The sequence below is a fragment of the Talpa europaea genome (assembly GCF_964194135.1).
Source record: "Talpa europaea genome assembly, chromosome: 7".
Taxonomy (NCBI): Eukaryota; Metazoa; Chordata; class Mammalia; order Eulipotyphla; family Talpidae; genus Talpa; species Talpa europaea.
Window position 1 is genome coordinate 83,641,473 of NC_140074.1, and position 24,955 is coordinate 83,666,427.

Sequence of the window (24,955 nt, forward strand, 5' to 3'; positions counted from 1 at the left end):
AAAAATACCTTTTGTCCCAAGGCCTCAGCAAATAACAACAAAGGGGGCCATGGCACACAAAACATCAAAGCACCCTTGCTTAAGGGGTGGAGGGTGGCTGGGGTGGGGGGCAGGCAGGAGGGAAGGCACAGGGAGCTAGAAATGCAGCTCTTTACCAACTACAGGGGAAGCAACCACCAAATTAACAACCACCTGGCAATCCAAGTGTGCAGCGTCGCCCAAGCAGGCATGAGGCAGGGGTCTCTCTAACATTGGAGCTTTCCTGCTAAACTCAGTGGTGGCATCCTCATAACGCCCCTGATGAGTCAAAGCAAAAATATCTGGCCCACTTCAGAGACAGGCTCTGAGGCCCAGTTTCACCAAGTAAGGAGTGACTGCTGTGCTCACAGGCCCTCAACATCAGAGGCCGAACTAGCCCCACCCCCACCATGTCTTCCTCCTTCTGTTGCCCAGGGATCCTCTAAGACTTCCCAGGGAAGTGCCAGGGACCAAATGCAGCATGTGACCCCATTAGCAGCAGGACCAGGGCCAACAGCATTAAGACTTAAAAGGAGGCAGGGGACTAGGCTTTTCCCAGCTGGGCCTCCTCCAGGCCCAAAGGACACAGGCCTATGGGGGAGCGCTAACCCGCTGAGTGCCAACCTGGTGCCTGCCCCAGGTGGAATCCCCCTCCCAGTCACAAGCTGGAGTACAGCGGGCCCAGTACAGAACCTCAGCCCAGTTCCCCTTAGCAGAACAGTGAAGAGGACAGTTATCAGGGTGGCAGGGGAGGGCTTCTTCCTGATGTCTGTGTAGGTGGAAAAATCCCTCATGCTCACTGGAGTTTCCCTATAACACCACCAGGACCTCCCTGGTGGCGCAAGGGGTTAAGTCTCAGCACAATGGGAAGTCACTGCAGCACCAGTTCAATCCAGATCCCAGCTAGGGAGTTGACCCACATGACCCAGCAGACCTCTCCTGACTCCGCCCACTGCTCCCCTCAGCAGTGTATTTCAGTAGATCCACCTTTTCTGCTCCCTACTGTGTCTCTGGTGAATCCTCTCACCCCCCGCATCTTTGGCCTGTACCCTAGTTCTTCTACGTAAAAATAAATTTAAAATTTAAAAAAAAAAACCCAGCACCAAAACCCTAGAGTGCACACAGAAAGTACTCTGTAACACATGAATGGTAGCATCACAATGCCAAGTAGGTCTTTAGGTCTAAAAAGGTCTCCAATAGGATAAAATAAACCAAGTGAAGGGCCTCCCTGGTGGCCTAGAGGTTAAGTCTCAGCACTTTGGCCTGAGTTCAATCCTCAGCCAGAGAGCTAACCCATATGTGGAACAGCAGACCTGTCTCCCCTTAGCAGAGTATTTCAGTAGATCTGCTTGTTCTGTTCCCCACTGTGCCTCTGGTGAATCCTCTCTCCCTCACCCCTCTGGCCTCCACCCCAGTTCTTCTACGCAAAAATTTAAAAAAAAAAAAAAGTAAAGGAATCAGGAATGAAATTATACTTACATACACAGGGTTGGATTGAATACACCTGGTAACTCTCACCTCCCAATCGTGGCTTTACACTGTACCATACCCCAAAGGCTTTCTCCCCTCTCTTCCAGTTAAAGTTGTCCCATTTACAAGCACCTGCTCCAAAGCTGCCTCTTCCAAGCAGGATGAATTGCTCCCGTATATGACCAGCCCATCTTATTCTTGGGACAGGTACTTTTTCCCTATGTCTCACTCATTTTAGAATTTCCAGAATTCAGCCCAGGTTCTGCCTCACAGAAAAGGCTCCATAGAACCCAGCTTAATTCCAGGGTTTCTGGGCCTCCTCAGGGTTGGCCCCAGGCATATTTAAATGAGTGCCTGGAATAGTAGGGCGCATGCCTTGAGTTCTCTGCCCAGCTCAGTTCCTGAATTTCCTCCATTAAGGAAATCAAGACCTCTGCATGTGGGGTAAGGCTGGATGCCAAGGGCGGTGTTATATGTAGGGCACAATGACAAGGATGTCCCAAAAGCAGCTGATGGCAAGGAGCTGGATCTAGGCCTTAGCCCAAGTCCTGCACCTTCTCTCTCTGACAAGGGCCACTCAACCCACTGGTTAGGGAGAGTCAGGGCCCTTGTTGCAGCCTCTGTTCCGCCAAGGTTAGCTGCAATTTCAGGCCAAAGCTTGCCCTCTCAGGGCCTGGGTTTCCTTTATCAAAGGAAAAACCCTTTCCAGCTGCAACATGTTCTAAATGCTGACGCGAGATGCCGAGTAAGGTGTCATGTGCAGAGGACTAGGGGACAGGAGGACTTAAGGATCACATTATCACCTGTCCCACCCTCCTGCCCCTAACACACACACACACATGCTGGCCCACTGCCAGAGAACAGAAAAGAAGTTTATTGAAAACTATATACAGGTGCACTAGCCCCTCCCTCACTCGGGCAGTGTCTAAGCCCCTGATGGGGGAGACTGGGCAAGGCCAGGACATAGACTCCTTTGGGAAGCTTGGCAGTCATGGGTCTTCATCTGCAAATATACTATAAACGGCCTGTCAAGGGTGGGCAGGGCACAGAGAATGGACCCCCACCCTGACTTAGGCAAAGCCCAGTTAGAGGAACACTATTCTGAAACTTGGACCCAAGAGGCCGGCCAGCTATCCGGAAGAGGTGGCTACTCCTCTCGCAGGAGGCCTTCCTGGACAGGGAGGCAATCAGCCTTCCTCCCACCAACCCCATGTGCCAGGCTCCCTAGGTTTTGTGGATGTGGGAAAGGGCCATCGGCCACCCTCCCTCCCAACATTGCCTCAGAGCCAGAGGTTCCTGGAGCTCTCCTCAAGAAGACCGAGAGGTGAGTATTAAGGAGGTCATGGCTGAGGGCCCAGGACCCTCCTGGGCCAAGGGCCGGTTGCGGGGAGTCACGGAGTCCCACTGTAGGAATAGTCTGCTTTGTTGTGCATCACCAGCCGGTCGTCCACAAAGTAGAAGCTGTCAGACTGCGTTTCATACGGGTGACGGATCATCTCATTGACTGTAAGAGAGGCCCAGCCAATTGGGGCAAAGGTCAAGAGCCTGAGCCAGTCCACTGCAGGGGCTTCAAGACTAGGGGAAGGGGACAAGCTGAATAACCTCTGAGTTCCCCCAGTCTCTGTGCACCTCAGTTTCCCGATAGGTGATACGGGATTGGTAGCCAGACATACAAGTGGCCCAGGGTGGGAAAAAGAGGGGGTCAAGAACCACATGCAGGGGCCTCCCTGGTGGCGCAAGGGGCTAAGCAACGCACTATGAAGCAATCCACAGCCTCTGCAGCACGAGTTCGATCCCAGGCCAGCCAGGGAGCAACCCACATGGCGAGGCAGACCCTTCTGTCTCTCCCGCTGCTCCCCTCAGCAGTGTACTTTAGTCAGTCTGCCTGTTCTGTTCCCCACTCTGTCTCTGGTAGATCCTCTCATCCCCTGCATCTCTGGTCTGTACCCCAGCTCTTGTATGCATAAATAAATCTTTAAAAAAAAAAAAAAAACCACACACACCCCCTCCCCCAACTTGGTCTCTACAAGTCCTCCCTTCATTCCCCCTTCCCATGAGGCCCACGCACTCAGCTCCTCAGAGAGAGGGGGGAAGTCGTAAATATGTTCGCAGGTATTCTTGCTGCTGGGGATGCAGAAGCCAAAGTGGAAGTCAAAGCTTTTGAGCAGCTGGTTGCGGAAGTAGTGCCTCTCAATCATGCGGAAGTTGTTGACAGGCTTGTCTCCCACTGTAAACTCCACCCTGATGGAAAGAAATGGGCAGGGCTGAGCTGGGCCTTGAAATCAGCCAGCCAAGCTCAAGACAGACCACCCCTAAGAGAGGCTCAGTAAGAACTTGGGAAGGGCTTTCCTCCCACCCACACCCCCTCAGCCCTCGCCCAAGCCCAGTGACTCACGTGGCTCCCACCTGCCTCAGGCGGAGGAAGGCAGGCGTGAACTGGTAGCGGACAAAGCGCCCAGCATTGGGGTCCAGGTCCCGCCGGTTGATGGGCAACCGCTCTGCAATGCACCCCAGCTGGGCTCAGTGGGCTTCAGGCTGGGGCCCTTGCCCACCCAGGGCTGCACCCCAGGGTCCCCATCTGTTTGCATTTTTTAAGCTCCCCCAGGTGATTTTGATGCACACTGAGGATTCATATCATTGGCAGAATGGTCCCACCTGGGGGTTCTATGTCAGCGGGTCACCAATTTCAACTGAGTCCTGGGGCCTCTGGGGCTGCAGTTCCCAGAGAGGCCTGCAGAGGGCAGGCTGGCAGGGACAAAGGGCAGGACTGTCTTCCCAAGAAGTACAATCCCAGAGATAAATGGTAGGAAAAGGGGTCCAGCCCCAGGCATGCCCTTGGGAATGCTGGGGTCCAACTCCCAGCTCTATTCTGACTCCTCTGTGGCGTGAGAAGTCCCGGTGCAGCCTGCTTCACAGCCCTCACCTACCTCTCTATTGCTGGCCCACCGGCCGGCTCACCTGAGGCTGGGGGCTTCTTGATTTCAAAAAGGACAGTGCCTGAATCCATGTCCCGAATCTTGAACCTGACGAAGTCGATCTTGTAGATATTCTCCTCGGGGGAGCACAGGTAATCTAGGGGAGAGAGGCAGATGAGCAAGAAAGGGGGCAGGTCCAGAAGCTCCTGTTGCCAGCGCAGCTTTTCTGGCACCCCAGACTAGGTGCTATTTTCTCTGATCCCTAAGGCCACTCTGCCTTCTAGAAAGGGTGAACTGAGCCCCTGTCCTTGGGGAGCCCACACAGTGTAAGAGACAGAGAGCTCTGCCACTGAGATATAACTGGGGATAAACTGAGGAGCAGAGTAGAGGATGAGGCCACCTCCCCCACACTTTCCCATCCACCCTGAAGTTGAGTCAACAGACTCAAGGTGAGGTTTTAGACAAATGGGTCTCTAATCTGACGGAGTGCCCCCAGCATGAGAGGGAAGACACAGTCCTGTTTGGGGGAAACCTCCTCTAAAGGGGGTGATAGAGCTCTGCCTCAGGAGAGACAATTTTTCTCTAAAGGATACTGCCAGCCCAAAGCTGCCCCTGGTGCTATTATCTAGGTGGCCAGGCAAGGACTTGCCCTGACCTCAATAGTGCTGGGGCAAACAAACAACCCCTTCCCTGTTCCTCTTCACCCCCAACGCCTGCTCTCCCCATAAACACCTGCTCTCCCCATAAGCGGCTTGTAGGAGCCTAGCTCCATTAAGCAGCTTAATCAAAGCTCTGCTGACTCAAGGCCAGAGCCTAGAATACTGGGGGGAAGGGGATCACCTTTACTTTCATCTCATTGATCTCCAAATGGGAGGAAGTTTTAGCAAACAAAGTGAAGCCCCTCAGAGGTCACCCATCTAGATCCTTGACTATGAACCACCCTCAAAAAAGAAAGCACAGGCAAGGGGAAGCAGAGGGTGTGGTAGGTGCAGCAGGGGCGGTGCATGGGGGTAAGAGGAGTCCTCTGGTCCAGAAGAGGAACCAGGAATGGTGGTAGTCCCTGCCTGAGGAAGCTCAGGAATATCAGGGCCTGACCCAACTCTCCATGCTCTTGCAGGAGCAAGGGCAAAGTGTGTTCTGGGAGGCTCTGGTCACAAATAGGAAGAAGCAGAGAGGCATAGTGGGGGGGTCCGGTGCTATCTGCCTGCACCACAATACATCCTCCCCACTGAGGCCCGGAAATCACCCTCTGGCCCCTGAGCCACCTCCTATTCCTCTGAGGCAGGAAGAGGAAGTGAATGTAAAGCCACTCTCTTCCCCAATCGTTGGACAGCCCCCTCCAGGAAGCCCTCCTGGTAACCACTTGGTACCCTGAGGCCCAGATGGGACTACATTGAGCTTGGGGAGGGGTCTGAGCCCTGGTCTGCCCATCACAGCCCAAGGTGGGAAAATGAGAAGCGGCAGAGCCTCTACCTCACTCTGTATATACCTTATTTTCACAAAAAAAACAAACACTAGTCCAAAGTATGAAAAGAAAGTGCAAGGCACAGAGAGAGGAGGCAGAGCTGGGAACAGGATCCTAGTTACCTAACTTCTTGTGACTTTGGTCTCTTTTAGCAAATTCAACCTATCTCTCCATTCCCCCAATCTTCACCCCCTCTTCCCCACTCCTCAGGTCCTTAGGAGACTGAGGAATGGGGATGCCATGGCTCAGGACACCACAGCCACTCCATTCAGGTTCTGCCAATGAGAGATGAGGCTTGGCACCAGGGTTAGGCCAGATAAGAGGCAGTGTGGCCACGGGCTCAGGACAGACTGCTTTCCTCCCCTCCGCCACAAATAGCTTCCTGAGCTGGATTCAAGACCAGGTAATCCAGGAAGAACAAACTTCAGATCTGTGTGATTAGGGTCAGAAGGCCAGGGCCACGGACTGTCAGGGTGGAGGGCCCTGGAGTCCTGTTTTCAACTGCTACTGAGAAAAGGGCTCCCATGAAGCCCCTTCCTCCACTCATCCCCACAGATGCCTAAGGGCTGAGAATTCCCTCCAAATTAGGAGACTTATGGTGCATGTGCTGGAAACCTCCATCATTACAAAATAACCCCTAAACTGACTTAGGGCCTGGACAGGTCAGCCTGACCTCTAGAAACCTTATAAGGAAGTTCTGTTCCTGAGCTACCCTGAATCCTTAAATGCTACTGTTGCCAATTACAGCCCAGGTGCAACAACATTACCAATCCAGGCCCCCTCCCTCTACAGGCAAGGGAGCTCAGTGCTCTGGGGACCCAGCCAACAATGGCTGCTGCCTGGCTCTACTAAGAGGGAGAAGCTAGTCCCCTAGGGACCCAGATGCACAGGCCTAGACCTGCTACCGTGGACTCCTCTACAGCTGTCTGGAAGCCCTGAGTTCTGCTGTTCCTACAGTTCCAGAACTGAGGTCCACTCAGGCACCTGTCCCCACCCATGCAAAGGAGCCCCTAGAGTTGCTCTCACAGAGGGAGCCAGGGCAGGCTTGCTGATGAATGAGGCCTGTTCTTTGAGCCACCGCCTCTGCCATGAGGCTTCCCAGTCCTTGTTCCCTGCCTGGGGGGACCCACCCCACCCCCCTGCCCTGAATGCCCAGTTGTCTGCCTCCAGGCAGGAGCCATAGCAGTCTTGCTTATGTGGGGCCCTCAGTACTACTGATAAAAAGAGTCCTATTTACAGAGCACGCACAGCATGCCAGGCTAGGCAAAATCAGAGCATTTACTTTCACAATATCCCTAAAAGTTCGGTGCCATTATCCCCATTTTACTGATGTACAAACTCAGAGAGGTAAAGTTACTTGCCCAAGGTCACACAGCCAATTATGTATCAAAAGTGGGACTCCAGCCCAGGCAGTCCCGCTCTGAATTTCCATAGTGGAGACCAGGCCTCCCACCTCCCCTCAAAAGGAAAGGCCCTGGTTGTCCAGCCTAGTCTAGCCTAAGGGGGACATTAATCCACTCCCCCGAGAGGGCCCAGGTCAATGCACTGACGTTTTCAGCTCAAGTCCTTCCAGGAGAGGAGGGAGGCTGGCTCCAGACTTCCAGGGAGCCCCAGGTGAGGGCATTAAGGTCAGGAAGACCTGAGGGTCTTAACATCACCTCAGTAACTCAGCCCCCACCTGGCCTCCAGGGTGGGGCTGAAGAGAGAGCACTCAGTCTCCCTCCTCATTACTACAGAAAAAGCCAGAAAAACTCCATGGTAAAGGGGTCACAGTGGCAGCTGCCGCCCCACCACCATGGGCAAGGGGAGGGACCCCTCAAAAAGGACAGTGGGGAGGCCACAGATTCTCTGAAAGGAGGGGAGGGGCGAGTAGGCAGGTCCAGGGAAGGGAGTGCTCGGGGTCTGCAGGAAGAAAGGTTAGGGACGCCGGCGCGGGGGGAGCGGGTGGGGGAGGGGAAGCGGGGGGCAGGGCGGGAAGGGGGCGGGGGCCCGGGGCGCGGCGCCGGGGGCCCCTCCCGCGCTCCCCGCCCGCGGGCGCTCACCGCCGGTGATCCGCTGCAGCCCCAGCACGTCCTCCGGCCCGATCGGCTGCTTCCTCCGCAGCGGCCCCAGCTTGGGCCCCAGGCCTGCTTCGGGTTCCGACTCGGACCCGGATTCGGAATCCGCCCGCGGCTGCGGCTCCAACTTGGACTCCACGCTGGGCCCCGAGGTCCCCGGAGCGGACTCCGCCCCCGGCCCAGCCCCGCCGCCGCCCTTCTTCACCTTCATGGCCTCGCCGGGCCGCGGCTCGCCTGCTGCCGCCGCGGCTGCTGCGCCGGCTGGAGCCTGGGGAAGGGGGAGCGCCCGCAGCCCCGCCCCCGGCCCGGGCCCAGGTACCGCTCCGCCCAGGCCCCGCCTCCCGGGTGGGCCCGGCCGGCGGCCCGCCCACCCGCGCAGGCTGCGGCTCGCCGGCCGGGCGGGGGCTCGCGGTGGGCTCCAGCACTTGGTCGACGCGCACTCTAGGGAGGGCCTAGCTACTTTTCCTCCTAACCAGCTGTGCTCCAGCCACTCTCCTCTTCTCTGCACCCGTCCAGTGAGTTCACACCTCAGGGCCTTTGCCGGAGATGCTGCTCCCCCAGATGGCCTCTTGTCCTGGTGACAGCTCAAGCGACATCTGTTCCAAGACCCTCCTTCAACCCAATCTAAAGTGCTAAACCAGAGTCTCTACCTGATTTGCTTTCCTACTACATTATCTGAAATTAATTTGTACACTGACACCTCACCCAAAAGATCAGTTTGGGGTAAGCAGAGAGCCCGTCTTCTATCATACCCTGGCAGCTAGCCCAGTGTCTGCTGCAGCCCATGCTCAGTGTATTTTCTTTTTTTGAATTAAGTTAGTATCTGAGGGCTTACACTGGTACAAAAGATCCTCTCCCAGATACCCTAAGAAAAAATAGAGGCTAACAGCCTTGTTGGGCAACCCAAGACATGCCGAGGGACAAAAGCTTGGGTGTCTACCTCCCAGTCAGGGAGGCAGAAAGGGCACGTGGTCACACGGAAGCAAGGTGGACCTGTGATGTGAGTCCAGGGGGATAGATTCTAGAAAACCATTACTACACATGAATGAAGGAAATGCTCATACTTTGCATCAGTCCACCTTATATTCAATCACTTTATTGAGAGCCCAGAATATGCCAAACACTTTCACAAGTTTGTCACATTTAATTCTCAAACCACATCATAAGGTGAGATAATAGTAGTGCCATTTAACAAATGAAAAACTGAGGCCCAGAGAAGTTCAATAGCTTATTCAAAGCTCCCCAGATGGTAAATGCAGAAGCAAGGGTGCTGAGTTCAGGCATGACTGATGCCAAGTCATCACACTGCCTCTGTGTAAGGATGATGGGAGCCCCTGCAACACACAGCAACAGGTCCAAAGCTGCCACTTTCTAGATTCTTGTGAGGCTATACCCAACAGCATCACCAGTCAGGAGGGAGGGGAATAAGGGAGAAGACCCAGAGGTGATCTGCACCTGGCCCTTCCATGACAGGAGTGCTACAGGGCTCTCCCTAGGGCTTAGGGAGTAGCATGGAATGGAACCAGCTCAAGTTTTCCCCCAATGCTCTCTCTCAGTGCAAGAGGACTGTGAGGAACAAGGCTGAAGCACAAGCTGCCCCTGTCCCCCAAGTGAGATAGGCAAGTATCTTCACATTCAAGCTGTATAAACAGACCCAGAGGATGTGACTTTTGAGATGGTGTGTTGGGAATGGGATTTGAGCTAGAGAAATGGGAAGGGACAATACTAATTTTCAAGTGTGGGGGTTTGGTTGCTGGAGAAGCCAGGGCAGCTGGAGAGAGACCAGTCATTCATGACAGGCTCCACTTATGTGCCTCTCAGTCTAACACTTCCCACCTGGCTGGGAAGGAAGGTTTCCTATGAGACACTGTGCTCCTCAGTCTATCTTCTCAGGCTTCTTCCAGGACTTGCGGGTCTCCAAGAAGATCTTTACCAAAGACAGGAGGATGGGCACAGCCATAGGCAGGAAGAGAGGGATGTAGATGGCAAACTTTTGGTCATCAGGGAAATAGAGGAGGTGGAGGAGCGAGGGGTCAAAAAAGGCACGTTCTGAAGATGTCACCGCTTCCTGGCTGGCGACGAAGGCAGAGGCCAGGTGCCCAGCAGCCAGCTCCTCTGCTGCCTTCTGGACTGCAGCTACAGCCCTGTACACCTAGGAAGGGGGAAGGGATTATCACTAAGTCCGAGGCATTGGGGGTGGGAGGGCAGGTATGGGAGTGGGGGTACTGGGGCTCACTGTGTCTTCCATCGACCAGAGAGTCTGCCTGGAATTCACCAGGATACATGGAGGCCAGTATGAAAGGGACTATGGTATATTTTCTCAGCGTTTGCTTAAAACCTCACACCCCCACCTACTGGGGACCTGGCATTGCCTTCTAGAGGATGCCTGGAACTGAAAAAAGGAACCCCACACATACCTTGCTTCTCAACTGGCTCTGGAGGCACCGAACCCTACGCCTTTCTGGCCACTCCAATCCTAGACCACATCCATCCCCTGCCCGCTTACCTCAGATGCCACATCATCCTTGATGACAATGTTGCTGATCTTGCCCAGAAGCTGGGCCAGGGAAGTGAGAGTGGTGGTGGCTGTGGCCAAGTTCTCCACTGACCGAGCCCAGAGCAAACGGTCCAGCTCCCAGGTCATTAGCCCTTCACTCTGAGGCCCTGATAACAGGCATTTTGGAGGCACCTGGGGCTGAGCAATCCCAAAGAGCAGCCTGTAGGAACAGTGAAGTAAGGTCAAGGAAGCTGAGACCAGAAAGTGGGAGAAGATGGCTAAGATTCCTGGAGTAATTAAAAGTGATTATCAGTCTAATCCAGAAACATGGGGGCTGCAGTAAGTGTTTTGGGGTACTGGGGGATGAGCAGTAACACTAAGCAACCCTAAAACCCAAGCCCAACATTTTCACTTTTACATATTTCTATACTGGACTTCTAAGATCTTGTTTGAAAAGGTTTCCATGGCTAACTATTTCTAATAACACAATTTAGTTTAATCCTCTTACCCTGCCTACTCTCTGGACAAATGGGGCCACTGAGAGTTAAGGGATGATCCAGTACTCCCTCTGACAGGGCATGCATGCTGTGCCTCGCTAATCCTGCACCCACGGCAAGACACCGCCAATCAATCAGTATCCTCTTTCCTGATGACCCCAGACAGCGTTAGAATCCTCAACATTGGTCTGCAGGCAGTCGCTATCAACAGATCAGTCAGCTTAAGAATTAATAGTTAGGGCCTCCCTGGTGGTGCAAGGGGTTAAACACCGCACTATGAAGCAATCCACAGCCTCTGCAGCACAAGTTCGATCCCTGGCCAGCCAGGGAGCAACCCACATGGCACAGCAGACCTCTCCTGATTCGCCCACTGCTCCCCTCAGCAGCGTACTTCGGTCAATCTGTCTGTTCTGTTCCCCACTCTGTCTCTGGTGAATCCTCTCACTCCCTGCATCTCTGGCCCTGGGGCCCTGGACACAGTCAAGGTTGGTAAGATTTCATTTCAGTCAGCTCAGGAGATTGTGGTCAGACCCAGGACCTCACCGCAACTGAGCCAAGAACACTTCCATCACCCGCACCATGTCCACCTCGACTCTCACTGGCAGCTCTGAGGCATTGTAGGCTTTGGGGTCCACATTGTACACCTGCGAGGGGATAGGAGATTGTCACATCACACCAGGACTGTGCACAGCTCTCCCCTAGACACCCAGAGGCCATGAGCAAAAAGGAAGATGTAGTCTGTGCTCTTCAGAAATTATAAACCTGATGGTACAGCTAATATTTTTGATCCCTGCTATTAGCTTTAAATAAATTTTCTCTATTATCCCCTCAAAGCCCTATGAAAGAGATATTTTTATTCTATTTTAGAGTTCTGACCCATGAGAAACTCCTTAACAGAGGAGATGTCTAACAGAGGAGATGAAGTCCCCAACCTTGCAAAACTCCCACAAAAAGGGTTAATACCTATGACGCACACAGACTGAGCTCTCAGCATGTGCAAATTGCTACATGCAAAAGGGTCAAATTATAGAAGACACTGGCAGAAATCAGATGCTGTGGGTCTATGAGGTACGAGCTACAAAACCCTCACCTCCTCGGTGCCAGTCCCTCCCATAAGCTGGCCCATAGTAGACACCAGAGGACAATCTCAGGGAGCATCTGTCTCTCCCCAAAACCTCTGGGATCTGCAGAGTGTGACCATTACCATAATGCCACCCCAGCGGGGACTGTGGAAGGCGTTGGTGGCCACTGGAGCTCCATCCTTGTCCTGAATATACAGTGGGGTGTGGGCAAGCTCAGGTACATAGAGCAGAAAGTTGAGCACAGGGTAAAGGGAGGCAGCACTGGATCCTGTGGTACGAAGAGAAGGGGAGTCAGAACACCAAAACATGTTGGATCCAGATCTTCCAGAACAGCCTCTAACTTGCTGGTCACTAACTCTGGGTCTCAGGTTCCCCAGCTGATAATCACTAGGATGTCCTCCAGCCCTAGGTTTCTATGGTAAAGAACCTCTAAATATTCTTCCAAAGATGAAGTACAGTCCTTATCCCCCAAATGCCCCTGAAATCTCCCCTCCCCTCAGTCCCTCTTGACTAAGATAGCTTTTCTCTGCCACCACCACACTGTACTCATACTACTATAACTAGTTTTATACACAGGTGTACATCTGACCTCATGCCAGTTCCCTGCTTCATATCTTTCAATGGCTGGTCATTCATACCAAGTTAAAGTTCAGACTCCTTTGTGATCTGGCACCTGCCTGCCTTGCCCACCTCATCTTTGGTTACTCCCTCACAACTCAGTCACACTAAACTTCTCTGAGCCTGGGTCTCCCTGATGGCACAAGGGATTAAGCACCGCACTATGAAGCAAACCACAGCCACTGCAGCACGAGTTCAATCCCCGGCCGACCTGGGAGCAACCCATGTGGTGCAGCAGACCTCTCCTGTCTCACCCTCAGCAGTGTATTTCAGTCAGTCTGCCTGTTCTGTTCCCCACTCTGTCTCTGGCGAGTCCTCTTATGCCCTAAATCTCTGGCCTGTACCCCAGCTCTTGTATGCATAAATAAATAATCTTTAAAAATACAAATTAAAAAAATAAGCTTCTCTGAGCCTCTTGAATGTCCACGCGCTCTTACTCTTCTATATTGAGATTCATAGTTCCCTTGCCAGAAATGCCCTCCTATATGTCTGAACTCAGCACTGCCCCAAAAACAGTCCCCTGGCCAATGTCTGCTGAATGAATGAATGAAAAGGAATTTACAAAGGCCTCTTGAGTCCTCACTAGCCTGAAATTCCACAATCAGTAATATATTCACTTTGGTTTGCCTGCATGACAGCTCTCGGTCACATCTACTCTTCCTAGTTTCCACCCCGCAAGTGAAAACCTAGAATCCTAGCATCAAGGTTCCTCAGCAGAATTGTCAATTTTTAAATCCTATCTTCATGTACTTTTGTCGTTGTTTTCCCCACATATGTGACCACATCTTTCCTGGGTAGCTTTTAGGGAGGGAGACACAGCCTATCCATTTCTAAAAAGTGCTGGGAAACATGTTTAAACATTTTTAAAGCATCGGGAACATGATGACATGGAGATGCAAATGTCAACAGAATATCATGAAAAGGAAGCCTACATGCCCTACACTCCTTCAACACCCTCAGGCCAACCCAGCCTAAGAACCATCACTACATACAACCCGCCTCCTAGGCCAGGATGAAGCTGCAGGTCCTTCCCCTGGCCTCCTCAGGAGCTCACCCAGCCGGGACTCCACTGGGTTGATGACATGGGGAAGACTGTGTGCAGCCAAGAAGTAGCTGGAGGAAGTAGGGTCAAAGCGAGGGTTTACCCCCAACACTGCATAGTAAAGGATCTGCAAAGAGGGAGATTATTTTATTGGTTTATATCCCACATTGTCCCAGAAAAGATTTGAGGTGCATTTTAAGGACCTCAAAAAGATTTGAGGTGCATTTTAAGGACCTAATTTAGGTGCAATTAGGACAGGGAAAAATATAAGATACAAAATCAGGGCCGAGACAAAATAGGTAGAGGGGAACAAATACAGATGTCAAGGGTAAAGTTGAATATACTAAATACATGCTTTGAAAGCCACATAGTTTACCAAGCTTTTACACAGTCTAAACAAAGAACAGCAGAATTCAGCAACCAAAAGATCAAATCTAGCCAATTATTCAGAAGTAATTACTCCCACTCCCAAAACCTGACAAAAATTTCTCCCACGTTTTCCCTAAAAGGACACTGTGTGATACAGAAAGCTGCATTCTTCACATCTTCATTGTTACTACATTAGTCTATTTCAGGGTTTTTTGTTTTCTAAAATAAATTCCTTTAAGGACAGCACAACGAGCAAGCATTTCTAGAGGAAGTTATCAGGAAATTAGTTTAACAAGCACTGATGAAACTCCCTGAAGTAGACACCAAAGAGGGAAACTAGATGCAAGAACCATAGACACACACAGGAAGTGCCTCGCAAATCAGCAACTCTGAGAGCTGGAAGAACAGACTATGCTTGTGAACACTAAATACAGGCAGGCTCTGAAGAGGGTGCAGCCAGAGGATTCCTCAGCTCATCCCTGTCTCACCTGAGAGTCCACAGAGATGTTGCCCGCAACACTGAGCGCATCCAGGAAGGGCTGCACGTAACGCTGGACAGCCCCCTCGATGTCCCAGTGGACGTCGTGGGACTTCGGGTCTGGGTTGAGCAAACTGAAGGTGATCTCATAGCCTGTAAGACAGAAGTCTGGGAAGTCAGAGGCTTCTTTGGACTAAAGAAGAGGGGAGGCCTGTTCCCATGGCTGAGTTGAACTTATTTCTTCTTGCCATCATGGAAGCAAAGAGAGGATAAAATTAGGAGGAACATTGAGTGTTTTAAAAAAACACTTGTGACCAGAGAAGAAAGGGGTAAAGAGTTTACATGCAGGTTCCCCTCTGCCCCTTAATTCATTTCCCTCTCCCTTCCCACGGCAGAGCCCACACACCCTACCCAGGCTGGACTTGAGAGGCCGCCTCTTATCAGCACTCCACTTGTCTTCTGGAAGGTGGTCCGCCAGGGCTGCAGCAAGCACATCCTCAGTCAAAGACATGGCCTGGGCTACTTGGATTATGCGGCGGCCAATGATGTTAAAGGCTTCCCGATGCACAATCCCCCGCACCACCGCAGTCCTCTTGGGCCCAATGTAGCTCAACATATCCTGTGAGGGGCAAGCAAGGGACAGAGTGCCCATGGCTCAGGGAAGAAAACAGAAAAGCACTCGGGCTCCTGTCTGAGACTCAGGCCTTTGGCCACTGACCAACAGGTCTGCATGTCTCTTTAGATTCATAGTTAACTCCCAATTGCATTTCTGAGCTTGTATTGAGAGTTTCAGCCACTGCAGCACGAGTTCGATCCCCAGGCAGGGAGCTACCCACATGGCGCAGCAGACCTCTCCTGTCTTGCCTGCTGCTCCCCTCAGCAGTGTATTTCAGTCAGTCTGCCTATTGTGTTCCCCACTCTGTCTTTGGTGAATCCTCTCACCCCCTCCACCCCGCACCTCTGGCCTACACCCCAGTTCTTGTATGCATAAATAAATAAATCTTAAAAAAAAAAGAAGTCCCTTCTCTTTCCCAGTAGGCAGAGATATCCAGAGAATATCTAAATCTTCACTAGTTGAAAAGATGGCATGCTGAGCAAGAAAAGCAGAGTAAACAACAACTGGAAAGTCTGACATAAGTAAATGGCACATGGCTAAGAAGCAAACACAAGAATGTTCACAGCAGTATTAGTTCCAGTAGTAAAAACTGGAGACAATCCAAATGCCTGTCAGCAACAGACTGGGTAAAATGTGGTATGTTTGTACAACCAAACATTCAACAGAATTTAAAATGAGCACATTTGATTCAATGTATGATCGTAATGAGTTGCTCAAACATAAATGATAAATAAAACAAAAGCTGCAGAACATGTGCTATACTGTACCATTTATATAAAGTTCAAAATATGTAAAATTAAGTATATTGTTTATGGAGATACAACATATGTATCTCTATACAACTCCAAAGAAAAGTAAAAAAATATCATCATTCAAAATGTGGTCACTTTGGCTGACAGGGAATGACATGTATTCATGAAGATGCACAGTATTCCAACTCTGTTGCTATTTTTGTAGTTTGCAACCCAGGGTGAATACATGAATGTTCATTAAAATGTTCTTTCATCTTTTCATAATAATTAAATCTCTCGAGGGCCTCCCTGGTGGCGCAGCGGTTGAGCACTGGGTTGCGAAGCTGCCCACAGCCTCTGCAGCGCCGGTTCGATCCCCGGCTGCTCCCCGGCCACCGGAGGAGGGTCCCACATGGCAAGCAGACCTCGCCTGCCGCCCGCTGCTCCCCTCAGCAGTGTACTTCGGTCCTTCTGCCTGCTCTGCTCCCCGCTCTGGCTCTGGTGAATTCTCTCACCCTCCCGCGCTTCTGACTCTACCCAGTGCTCGTATAAATAAATAAATAAATCTTAAAAAAAAAAATTAAATCTCTCGGGCCTCCCCTGGCGGTTGAGCGTAGCACTGTGAAGCTGTCCACAGACTCTGCAGCGCCAGTTCGATCCCGGCCGGCCAGCGAGGGCCCCCATGGCGCGGCAGACCTCTCCTGTCTCGCCCGTGGCTCCCCTCAGCAGTGTATTTCATCAGTCTGCCTGTTCTGCTCCCCACTCTGTCTCTGGTGAATCCTCTCACCCTCCCACACATCTGGCTTGTACCCCAGTTCTTGTATAAATAAATAAATCATAAAAAAAATAATTAAATCTTTCATTATAAATTTTAAAAGAAAATGGTACTTGGTACTGAGCCTTTTTATCATAAAGTAAAAAGGTCAAGAAATCACCTGACTACCATCACAACCCATTCAAACCAGCTTCTTTCTTTTAATCCTGATTTTATTCCACTTTAAATGGTCACTGGAGCTTTAACTGTGTACAAGTCTTGGAATTAGAAAGTTCGAGTCAGTGAGTAAATTCCTATTTGCTGGAGAATTTTCTACAGCAAATGGAAGAAATGGACTGCAAGGCTGCAAGAAAGTGACCTAGGAGAGGAACAGCTGGACAACGCAAGGTCAGAGCCCGTCTTCTGCTCAGCCTACCTGGGGGAGAAGTGAAGAGTGCTCAGAGATCACGTACACAGTCAGGGAGCCCGCTGCTTGTTCCTGTGGCTCAGCTAACGTGGATTCTGCCTCTAGGGACAAGAGCAGGTGGTATACCAGGAGTGAAATATCAGTCTTCTCCTCGAGGGTCCCCTCCATATACCTGACAGTGGCCCAGGCTGAAATACAAGATATTTCTTTCCCAGCTTATCCAGAGACTTTGGAGTTAAGCTATGGAAACTATGCACTTAGAGAACAGAAGGGGAAAAGCGGCTTCATGTTCAAATGATATGATCACCCCTTCTGGTACCTTGCACACTGCCCAATGACAGGGCTTTCTCCTCATGGTCCAAAGCTCTCCGATAGGCCTTCTGGAAACGGCATTTGATTTTCATTTTGTCTGAGAAGGGAAGAAGCATAATGGGAAAAGCAAGAGTCAGATCTCAGCCAACATTCCCAGCCCTCACACTAACAATATCCAGTGACTGAGGAGAGCAAGAGAAGAGAAAGACCAGGAGGCCACAACCGATTCTAATGATTTCTGCAAGGATGATGTTAAACACACAACATCCCGTCTCTTCCACCTGCCTAGCTCTTGCCTTTGACTATGCAATCACTACCTTCAGCCTGAAGGACCTCCCATGGAGAAGTCTACCATAATATTCATGACAGTAATAGATGAAAGGAAAAAAGTTGTATGATCATTTTAATAGCTGACCCCAAAATTAAATCCAATGAACAATCTTGGTAAGAACAAAACATACACAGTAAATATAGTTCCATCAAAGTGAGTAAGAAGACAAAGATCCCTACCCTCTATTCAGTTAGCATTGTTCTTTCTCACATTCCTGATCAATATAATAAGAAAAATAAACATAATTTTATTTGAAAATTAAATAAAACATAATTTATTTGAAAAAGATTAAATGGCCACTTCTGGGGGGGCCTCCCTGGTGGCACAGGGGTTAAGTCTCAGCACTATGAAGCTATCACCAGCCACTGTGGCATGAGTTTGATCCCTGGCCAGGGAACTGGGGTACTGGCCAGAGGTGCGGGGGTGGGAGGGTGAGAGGATTCACCAAAGACAGAGTGGAGAGCAGAACAGGCGGATCTACTGCAATACACTGCTGAGGGGAGCAGCGGGTGAGACAGGAGAGGTCTGCTGCACCATGTAAGTTAGATCCCTGGGCAGCCGGCAATCAAACTTATGCTGTGCTGCAGTGGCTGGTGATAGCTTAATAGTGCTGTGACTTAACCCCTTGCGCTACCAGGGAGGCCCTGCATAAATTTTTTATAAATAAATAAATAAATGGCCTCTTTGGAAGTAGTATAATTATTTAAAAAAAAAAAAAAACCTAAGAGGACCAACTGAAAAACTATTAGAATAGTAACAGTTCAGCAGCACTTCCACTGCCCACCTGTGCCTATGCACCAACTGTGCCTTTTCACCAACTCTCTCCCTCTGCAGGGCAGCAGCCTTCCTGCCTGCCCATGACCTACACCATGCCAGGGCTTCTCTTTACTGACCTCCCTCAGCAGAGACCGCTCTCCTCAAGGCCACCCGCCTGCAACCATGCAGGCCTCTATCAGCAAACCTGTCTCTTTCGGGGCAGCTCTTCCTGCCCACCTGTGTCTAGGCAAGTGTCTTTTACTATCCTATCCCTTTTCTAATAAACCTGCTCTTTAAATATCAAAAAATAAAAAAAAGAATAGTAACAGTTCAGTAAAATGACTAGATGTGAGAATAAAACAGCAACAGCTTTCTAATAAATACCAGCAATATCTGATAGAAAAGCAATCATTTTTCAAAATCGCAATGATAGGAATAAATGTACAAGACTATAAAAAAATAAAAAACAAGGACTTTACTTCAGGACATAAAAGATCGGAAGAATATGGGAAAAGCATGCAAACTCCTAGATGGAAAAACTAGTCTATGGATGTTCATTCTCCCCAAGTTAACCTATACACGTAAGGCATTCCCAAAGAAATAGTTTGCTCCCCTAGAATATGACAAACTGAACCTAAAATTTTATCGGGAAAGGGCCTCCCCCGGTGGCGCAGCAGTTGAGCTGCCTGCAGCCTCTGCAACGCCGGTTCAATCCCCATCATTCTGCCTGCTCTGCTCCCTGCTCTGGCTCTGGTGAATTCTCTCACCTTCCCGCGCTTCTGACTATATCCAGTGCTTCTATAAATAAATAAATAACTCTTAAAAAAAAATTTTATTGGGAAAATTCAAGAATTCCAGGTCATATAACACAGAAGAAATAATAGATTTAAAAAACCACAACTGCTGGCCTTCCCGGTAGCACAGTGGGTTGAGTGCAGCACTGCAAAGCTGTCCTCAGCCTCTGCAGCGCGGGTTCGATTCCCGGCCAGCAGGGGAAAAACCCACATGGCGCAGCAGACCTCTCCTGTCTTGCCCACTCTCCCCTCAGAAGTGTTTTTGGTCATCTGCCTGTTCTGCTTCCCACTCTGTCTCTGGTGAATCCTTTCACCTTCCCTCATCTCTGGTCTGTACCCCAGTTATTGTATAAATAAATCTTTAAAAAAAAAAAAAATCACAACTGCAGGGCCTCCCTGGTGGCGCAGCGGTTGAGCGCTGGGTTGCAAGGATGCCCGCAGCCCCCTGCAGCGCCGGTTCGATCCCCGGCTGCTCCCCAGCCACCCGAGGAGGGTCCCACATGGCGCGCAGACCTCTCCTGCCGCCCGCTGCTCCCCTCAGCATTGTGCTTCAGTCCTTCTGCCTGCTCTGCTCCCCGCTCTGGCTCTGGTGAATTCGCTCGCCCTCCCACACTTCTGACGTACCCAGTGCTTGTATAAATGAATAAATAAATCTTTTAGAAAAAAAAAAAAAAACCATCAAGGATGCAAACCAGTGGCACTCCAACAACAATTAAAAAAAAAAAATCACAACTGCTAATAAAACGAATTCCAGCACCAACGGATGCTAAAGCCATCAGGTGAAAGGTTAACGAGGAACTTTAAAATACAGAAATCAGGCTGACAATACATGAACTCACTAAATCATCTTTGCATCATCCAAAATGGGAAAATCGGCCATTATGACATGCTTCATGAAATAGCACAATAGGAAGTACACCACACCAATTTTAAAGTATTCTTGCCTAAAAAATCAAACATACTAGATCTAAATACCAGTTTATAAGAAATATGGAAACTAGAGGGCCTCCCCAGTGGCGCAGTGGGTTGAGCACAGTACAGCACTGTGAAGCTGTCTCCAGTCTCTGCAGCACGGGTTCAGTACCCGGCCGACCAGGAAGAGACCCACATGGTGAGGTAGACCTCTCCTGTCTCGCCCGCTGCTCCCCTCAGCAATGTATTTCAGTCAGTCTGCCTGTTCTGTTCCCCACTCTGTCTGAGCTGAATCCTCTCAAACCACACCCTCACCCCGCACCTCTGGCCTGTACCCCAGTTCTTGAATAAATAAAATAATTTCTTAAAAAAAAAAAAATTATGGGCTTCCCCGGTGGCGCAGCGGTTGAGCACTGGGTTGCGAAGCTGCCTGCAACCTCTGCAGCGCCAGTTCGATCTCCAGCTGCTCCCAGCCACCGGAGGAGGGTCCCACATGGCGCGCAGACCTCTCCTGCCGCCCGCTGCTCCCCTCAGCAGTGTATTTCGGTCCTTCTGCCTGCTCTGCTCCCCGCTCTGGCTCTGGTGAATTCTCTCACCCTCCCGCGCTTCTGACTGTACCCGGTGCTTGTATAAATAAATAAATAAATCTTAAAAAAAAAAAAATTATGGTGGGGGCCTCCATGGTGGCTCAAGGGGTTAAGACACAACCTATGAAGCTATCCGCAGACACTGCAGCACAAGTTCCATCCCTGGCCAGGGAGCAACACACATGACGCAGCAGACCTCTCCTGATTTGCCCGCTGCTCCCCTCAGCAGTGTACTTCAGTCAATCTGCCTGTTCTGTTCCCCACTCTGTCTCTGGTGAATTCTCTCACCCACCACACCTCTGGCCTGTACCCCAGTTCTTGTATGCATAAATAAATAAATTTTTTTTAAAAAATATGGTAACTAGAAAAATAAGTTATATGAAACAAGGAAGAAGTGACCTGCCAGATCCAGAACGCAAGATGTTCTATAAAACAAATGACCTGGTTTCTCCAACTAATCAATAGTATATGCAAAGAAGTACTGGGGGTCTGGAGCAGGGAGCAGCTAATATATAATAAAAGAATTAGATGACATTAAGGAATTACTGCTAACTTGGCTATGTGTACTAATGGTGGTTCAGTTTTTTAAAAAAAACCCTTCCATGGCTTCCCTTTTTATCTAGAATAAAAGCTGTCTGTGATCTGGCCCCTTGTACAGCTCTGGTTCTCTTTATTTCCTCTTAATCTCTCCCTTCTTCAGCTCATTCCAGCCACAATGGTATTCTTGCTGGTCTTCAGAGGCACCACACCCGTTCCCACCTCAGAACCTTATACTTGCCTTTCCCTCTGCCAAAAAAGTTTTTCTCCCAAATAGCTACACAAAAGACTCCCTCCCCTCTTTCAGGTCTTTACCCAATGTCCTATCTTCAATTGTCTTCTTTGGCCACCCTATGTAAAACTGCAATGATAACCCCAACCCCCAAGAAAACCTCCTTAACATCCCTGCCCTACTCTATGTTTGAGCCTTTCACCATCCAACATACACTTTTTTTTTTTTTTTAAATGTAAACATCATTGTTACATACTTTTTTTTTTTTTTTTTAGAGGCATGTTTTTATTTATTTATTTATTTGTTTGTTTGTTTTGTTTATACATGCACTGGGTACAGTCAGAAGCACGGGAGGGCGAGAGAATTCACCAGAGCCAGAGCGGGGAGCAGAGCAGGCAGAAGGACCGAAGTACACTGCTGAGGGGAGCAGCGGGCGGCAGGAGAGGTCTGTGCGCCATGTGGGACCCTCCTCCAGTGGCCGGGGAGCAGCCGGGGATCGAACATGCGCCGCAGAGGCTGCGGGCAGCTTCCCAACCCAGCGCTCAACCGCTGCGCCACCGGGGAGGCCCCTCCAACATACACTTTTACTTGTCTGTCTTTTTTTAATTGTCTGTTCTCTTTTTCGGTCTGCTTTGTTCACTGCTGTATCTAACATAGGCGCTCAATAAATATTTGTTGAATAAACGTACAGCCCTAGCACTCTTCCTATTTAACAGATAAGAAAACCAAGTTCAGAGAGCTTACCAACCTCATCCAAATTCACACAAATAAGTGGCAGAAACAAGGCTTTCCTCCAGCTGAGTTCAGATTTCATACTTTCGATAGGCCCCTCCACTGTACTGCATATTATCTTATGGAATACTGAATCACTAAAAATGAGCAGTAGTACACCACAAACTGAGAACAAAGCTGCAAACTAACATAGGAGTTACAATGCAATTTTTGTTTTTGGGATGTGTTTGAGAAACCAGACATATTTGTGTACACATTAAGTTAAATCATATAAAATGGTACGGTTGTTTTTAATGTCTTGACCAAGGTTAAAGAGCTGGAACATACTTGGCACACAGATACTTCACGGTCTACACTCAGTCTACAACTCCATTCACACCCAACCTTTCACTTCACATGGTGGGAGGAAACAAGTGTTCACAGAGTCCCTGATATGCAGATTCACCTCCCCATGCTTTATGCAGGAGGCAGTATTGTTTGCTGATGAAAGTCTGATCACTGGGATCAGTCAAACCTGGATTTAAAATCCAATCCCACCTCTTACTAGGTAACTGTGATCTAGGAAAAATCACACTCTAAGTTTGTTTTTTCATTTATAAAATGGAGCTCATAATGACCAGATTAAATGAGACAACACACCGAAAGTGTCTCACCTACTTTCAGGCATACAAAGAGCAACAATAACAGCTTCCGTGATTTAGGTGTCTTTCTCTCTTACCTACCTATGGATTTCTTGAAATTGCAACAGGGTGGTCCCCAGGAAAGGGGGAGGTTCCCTGCCCCACCCAAGGGAGGGTGGAGCTGAGCAGGAAGAAGAGAAGCTGGAGAAGAGACTGAGGAAGGAAGGAAGCAGGATGGAGCCAGGAGACCTGGAGGAGGCGCATGGAGCCTAGAGACATGTGAAGAAACTGCGCTTGTCTTTTGGTCGTGGACTGGGTGACACAGATGTGGGTGAGACCCGTGGGGAGGTGACAATGGCAGCTTTTATCTTGATGTTGATTTTGCTCTTTTCCTTCCGGGCTTGTCTGGTTGTTTGTGACCCTTTTCTGTGGGTCCCCACTGGAAGATGTTTTAGACTTGTAGCAGGCTTTGGGGCCTTGTTCTGGGCCGATCCCGTATGGATGGACTTTTACCCACGAGGGGACGGGTAACTTTGGGTGCTTCATTTAGAAACTAGACTCTTTGCCTTACCTGTATTGTTTCCTAGTTTTATTAAAGTTCCTTCCCATTAAAGTCTCCTATGTTTTGTGTTGATGCGGCGGATGGCAGAACCCATGTAGAATAGGCAGGTTTGCGGGGTTTGGGCTGCCCCTCTCCCTGTCCTATAACAGATTTGGCGCCATCACCATGGAAATGGTGGCAAAAAGTGAAAGGGGGGAATTGTTAGGGGGAAAAGGCGGTCCCAAAGCAAATTCCATACAGGCTTTGTGGACTCCACCCCCACCCCAGGTCAAAGCCAAAGACACTGGGAACTCCAAATCCCATCACCACCAAAGGGAAGGTGGCTGGGACCTGAGGGTGGGGTTAAGCAGCCAGGTGGATACAAAAGGCAGACACGTGGGCTTTGGGGGGCTCTCTCCATTTTGGGCTCTTGGCCAGCAGCAGCGTCCGGTCAGCTCTGAGAGTGACTTTGGGGTTTCCAGGTCGTCGGATCGGGTAGGACGCATTAAAGACTTTATTTCCCTATTTTCTCCCTGAGTTGTACATTTTCCTTATTTCCTTTCCTCTTGTAAATAAACCTTTTATTAACCCTTTTGTGTGTGTCTGTAGTAGAGTATTCATAAGTCCCTTTAAAGCGCGCGGGTGAGGACCCACAGCCAGGAACCCGTTTAATATCGGGGTTGCTCTATAACAAAATCATTAGCATTTTCTAATTCATTCCCAAATCGTTCCTAGTACCTAAGAACAGTACCTAACACTTAGTAAAGTGGCTTTTTTTTTTCTAACCAAACACATGTTCATTCGGAGAAGTCTTTTAATAAGTTTTTAACTACCTTATGGGGCATCCACGCTGTTCCTCCCCAATCCATCTCTGGACAGAGCTGACACCAGAAAGGGAGCCCTGATGACCTAGGAACTCACATTTCAGCGGGATCTCTCTCTCATGCACAACGGTGAAGGGCAGCTTCTCCTGGTCGTCCAGGGGCAATGATTCCCGGGTAAAGACGACAGTGACAGGCACCGTGAGCCGGAGCTTCGGGAAGGAGCATCAGGGCCATGAGTTGAGTCTTCAGCCTTGCCGGTGGGCTGCCCACGACCTTCCCCCACCGAGGTCTCACCTGCAGAGCATTCAGCCCGCTGATCTCGGAGTAAGGCAGCGGGGCTCGGTAGGTCTCCGTGGTCTTCCACCAGAGCGGCAGCCCCAGCACGATGGCCACCGCAGCGAAGAAGAGGGCGGAGCGCTTGCCTCGGACCACCTCTGGGGGGACCAGAGGATCGACTCAGGCTCGGGAAAGGAGGTTCGGGTGCCGGCCCCACCCCCGACGCGGAGGAGCCTGGGCAACCCGCACAGTCCGCCCGCATTCGTAGGGATCCCCGCGCCAGGAGCCCGGCCCAAATCTGCAGGGATTCCGTCAGAAATGACCCCCGACTCTCAGTCCGCGGGACCTCTGACACACCACAGTCCCCGCCCTCTCGTACCTCCCCAGCAATTCGCGAAACGCAGGCCCCCGTCCCAATCCCCACGCACCTAGGTCGGTAGAGGTGGTCGCGGCGGCGGCGGCCAT

General features: G+C 50.3%; 2 protein-coding genes across 2 annotated transcripts; both read right to left on the reverse strand.

Moving 5' to 3' along the window:
• Positions 1–2,879: 2,879 nt before the first annotated feature.
• On the reverse strand, positions 2,880–8,136 carry UNC119 (unc-119 lipid binding chaperone; the record flags this gene model as incomplete). The annotated part of the gene is made up of 5 exons (XM_084236636.1): positions 2,880–2,992; positions 3,557–3,729; positions 3,884–3,986; positions 4,447–4,560; positions 7,911–8,136. The coding sequence occupies 5 exons, from the start codon at positions 8,134–8,136 to the stop codon at positions 2,880–2,882; spliced, it is 729 nt and encodes a 242-aa protein (XP_084092762.1).
• A 1,665-nt stretch (positions 8,137–9,801) lies between these two features.
• On the reverse strand, positions 9,802–24,955 carry PIGS (phosphatidylinositol glycan anchor biosynthesis class S; the record flags this gene model as incomplete). Its single annotated transcript, XM_084237846.1, has 12 exons — positions 9,802–10,077; positions 10,432–10,642; positions 11,463–11,563; positions 12,124–12,269; positions 13,674–13,788; positions 14,519–14,661; positions 14,920–15,127; positions 17,046–17,137; positions 17,356–17,445; positions 24,312–24,423; positions 24,509–24,669; positions 24,919–24,955. 12 exons carry the CDS (start codon positions 24,953–24,955, stop codon positions 9,802–9,804), a joined length of 1,692 nt encoding a protein of 563 aa, XP_084093972.1.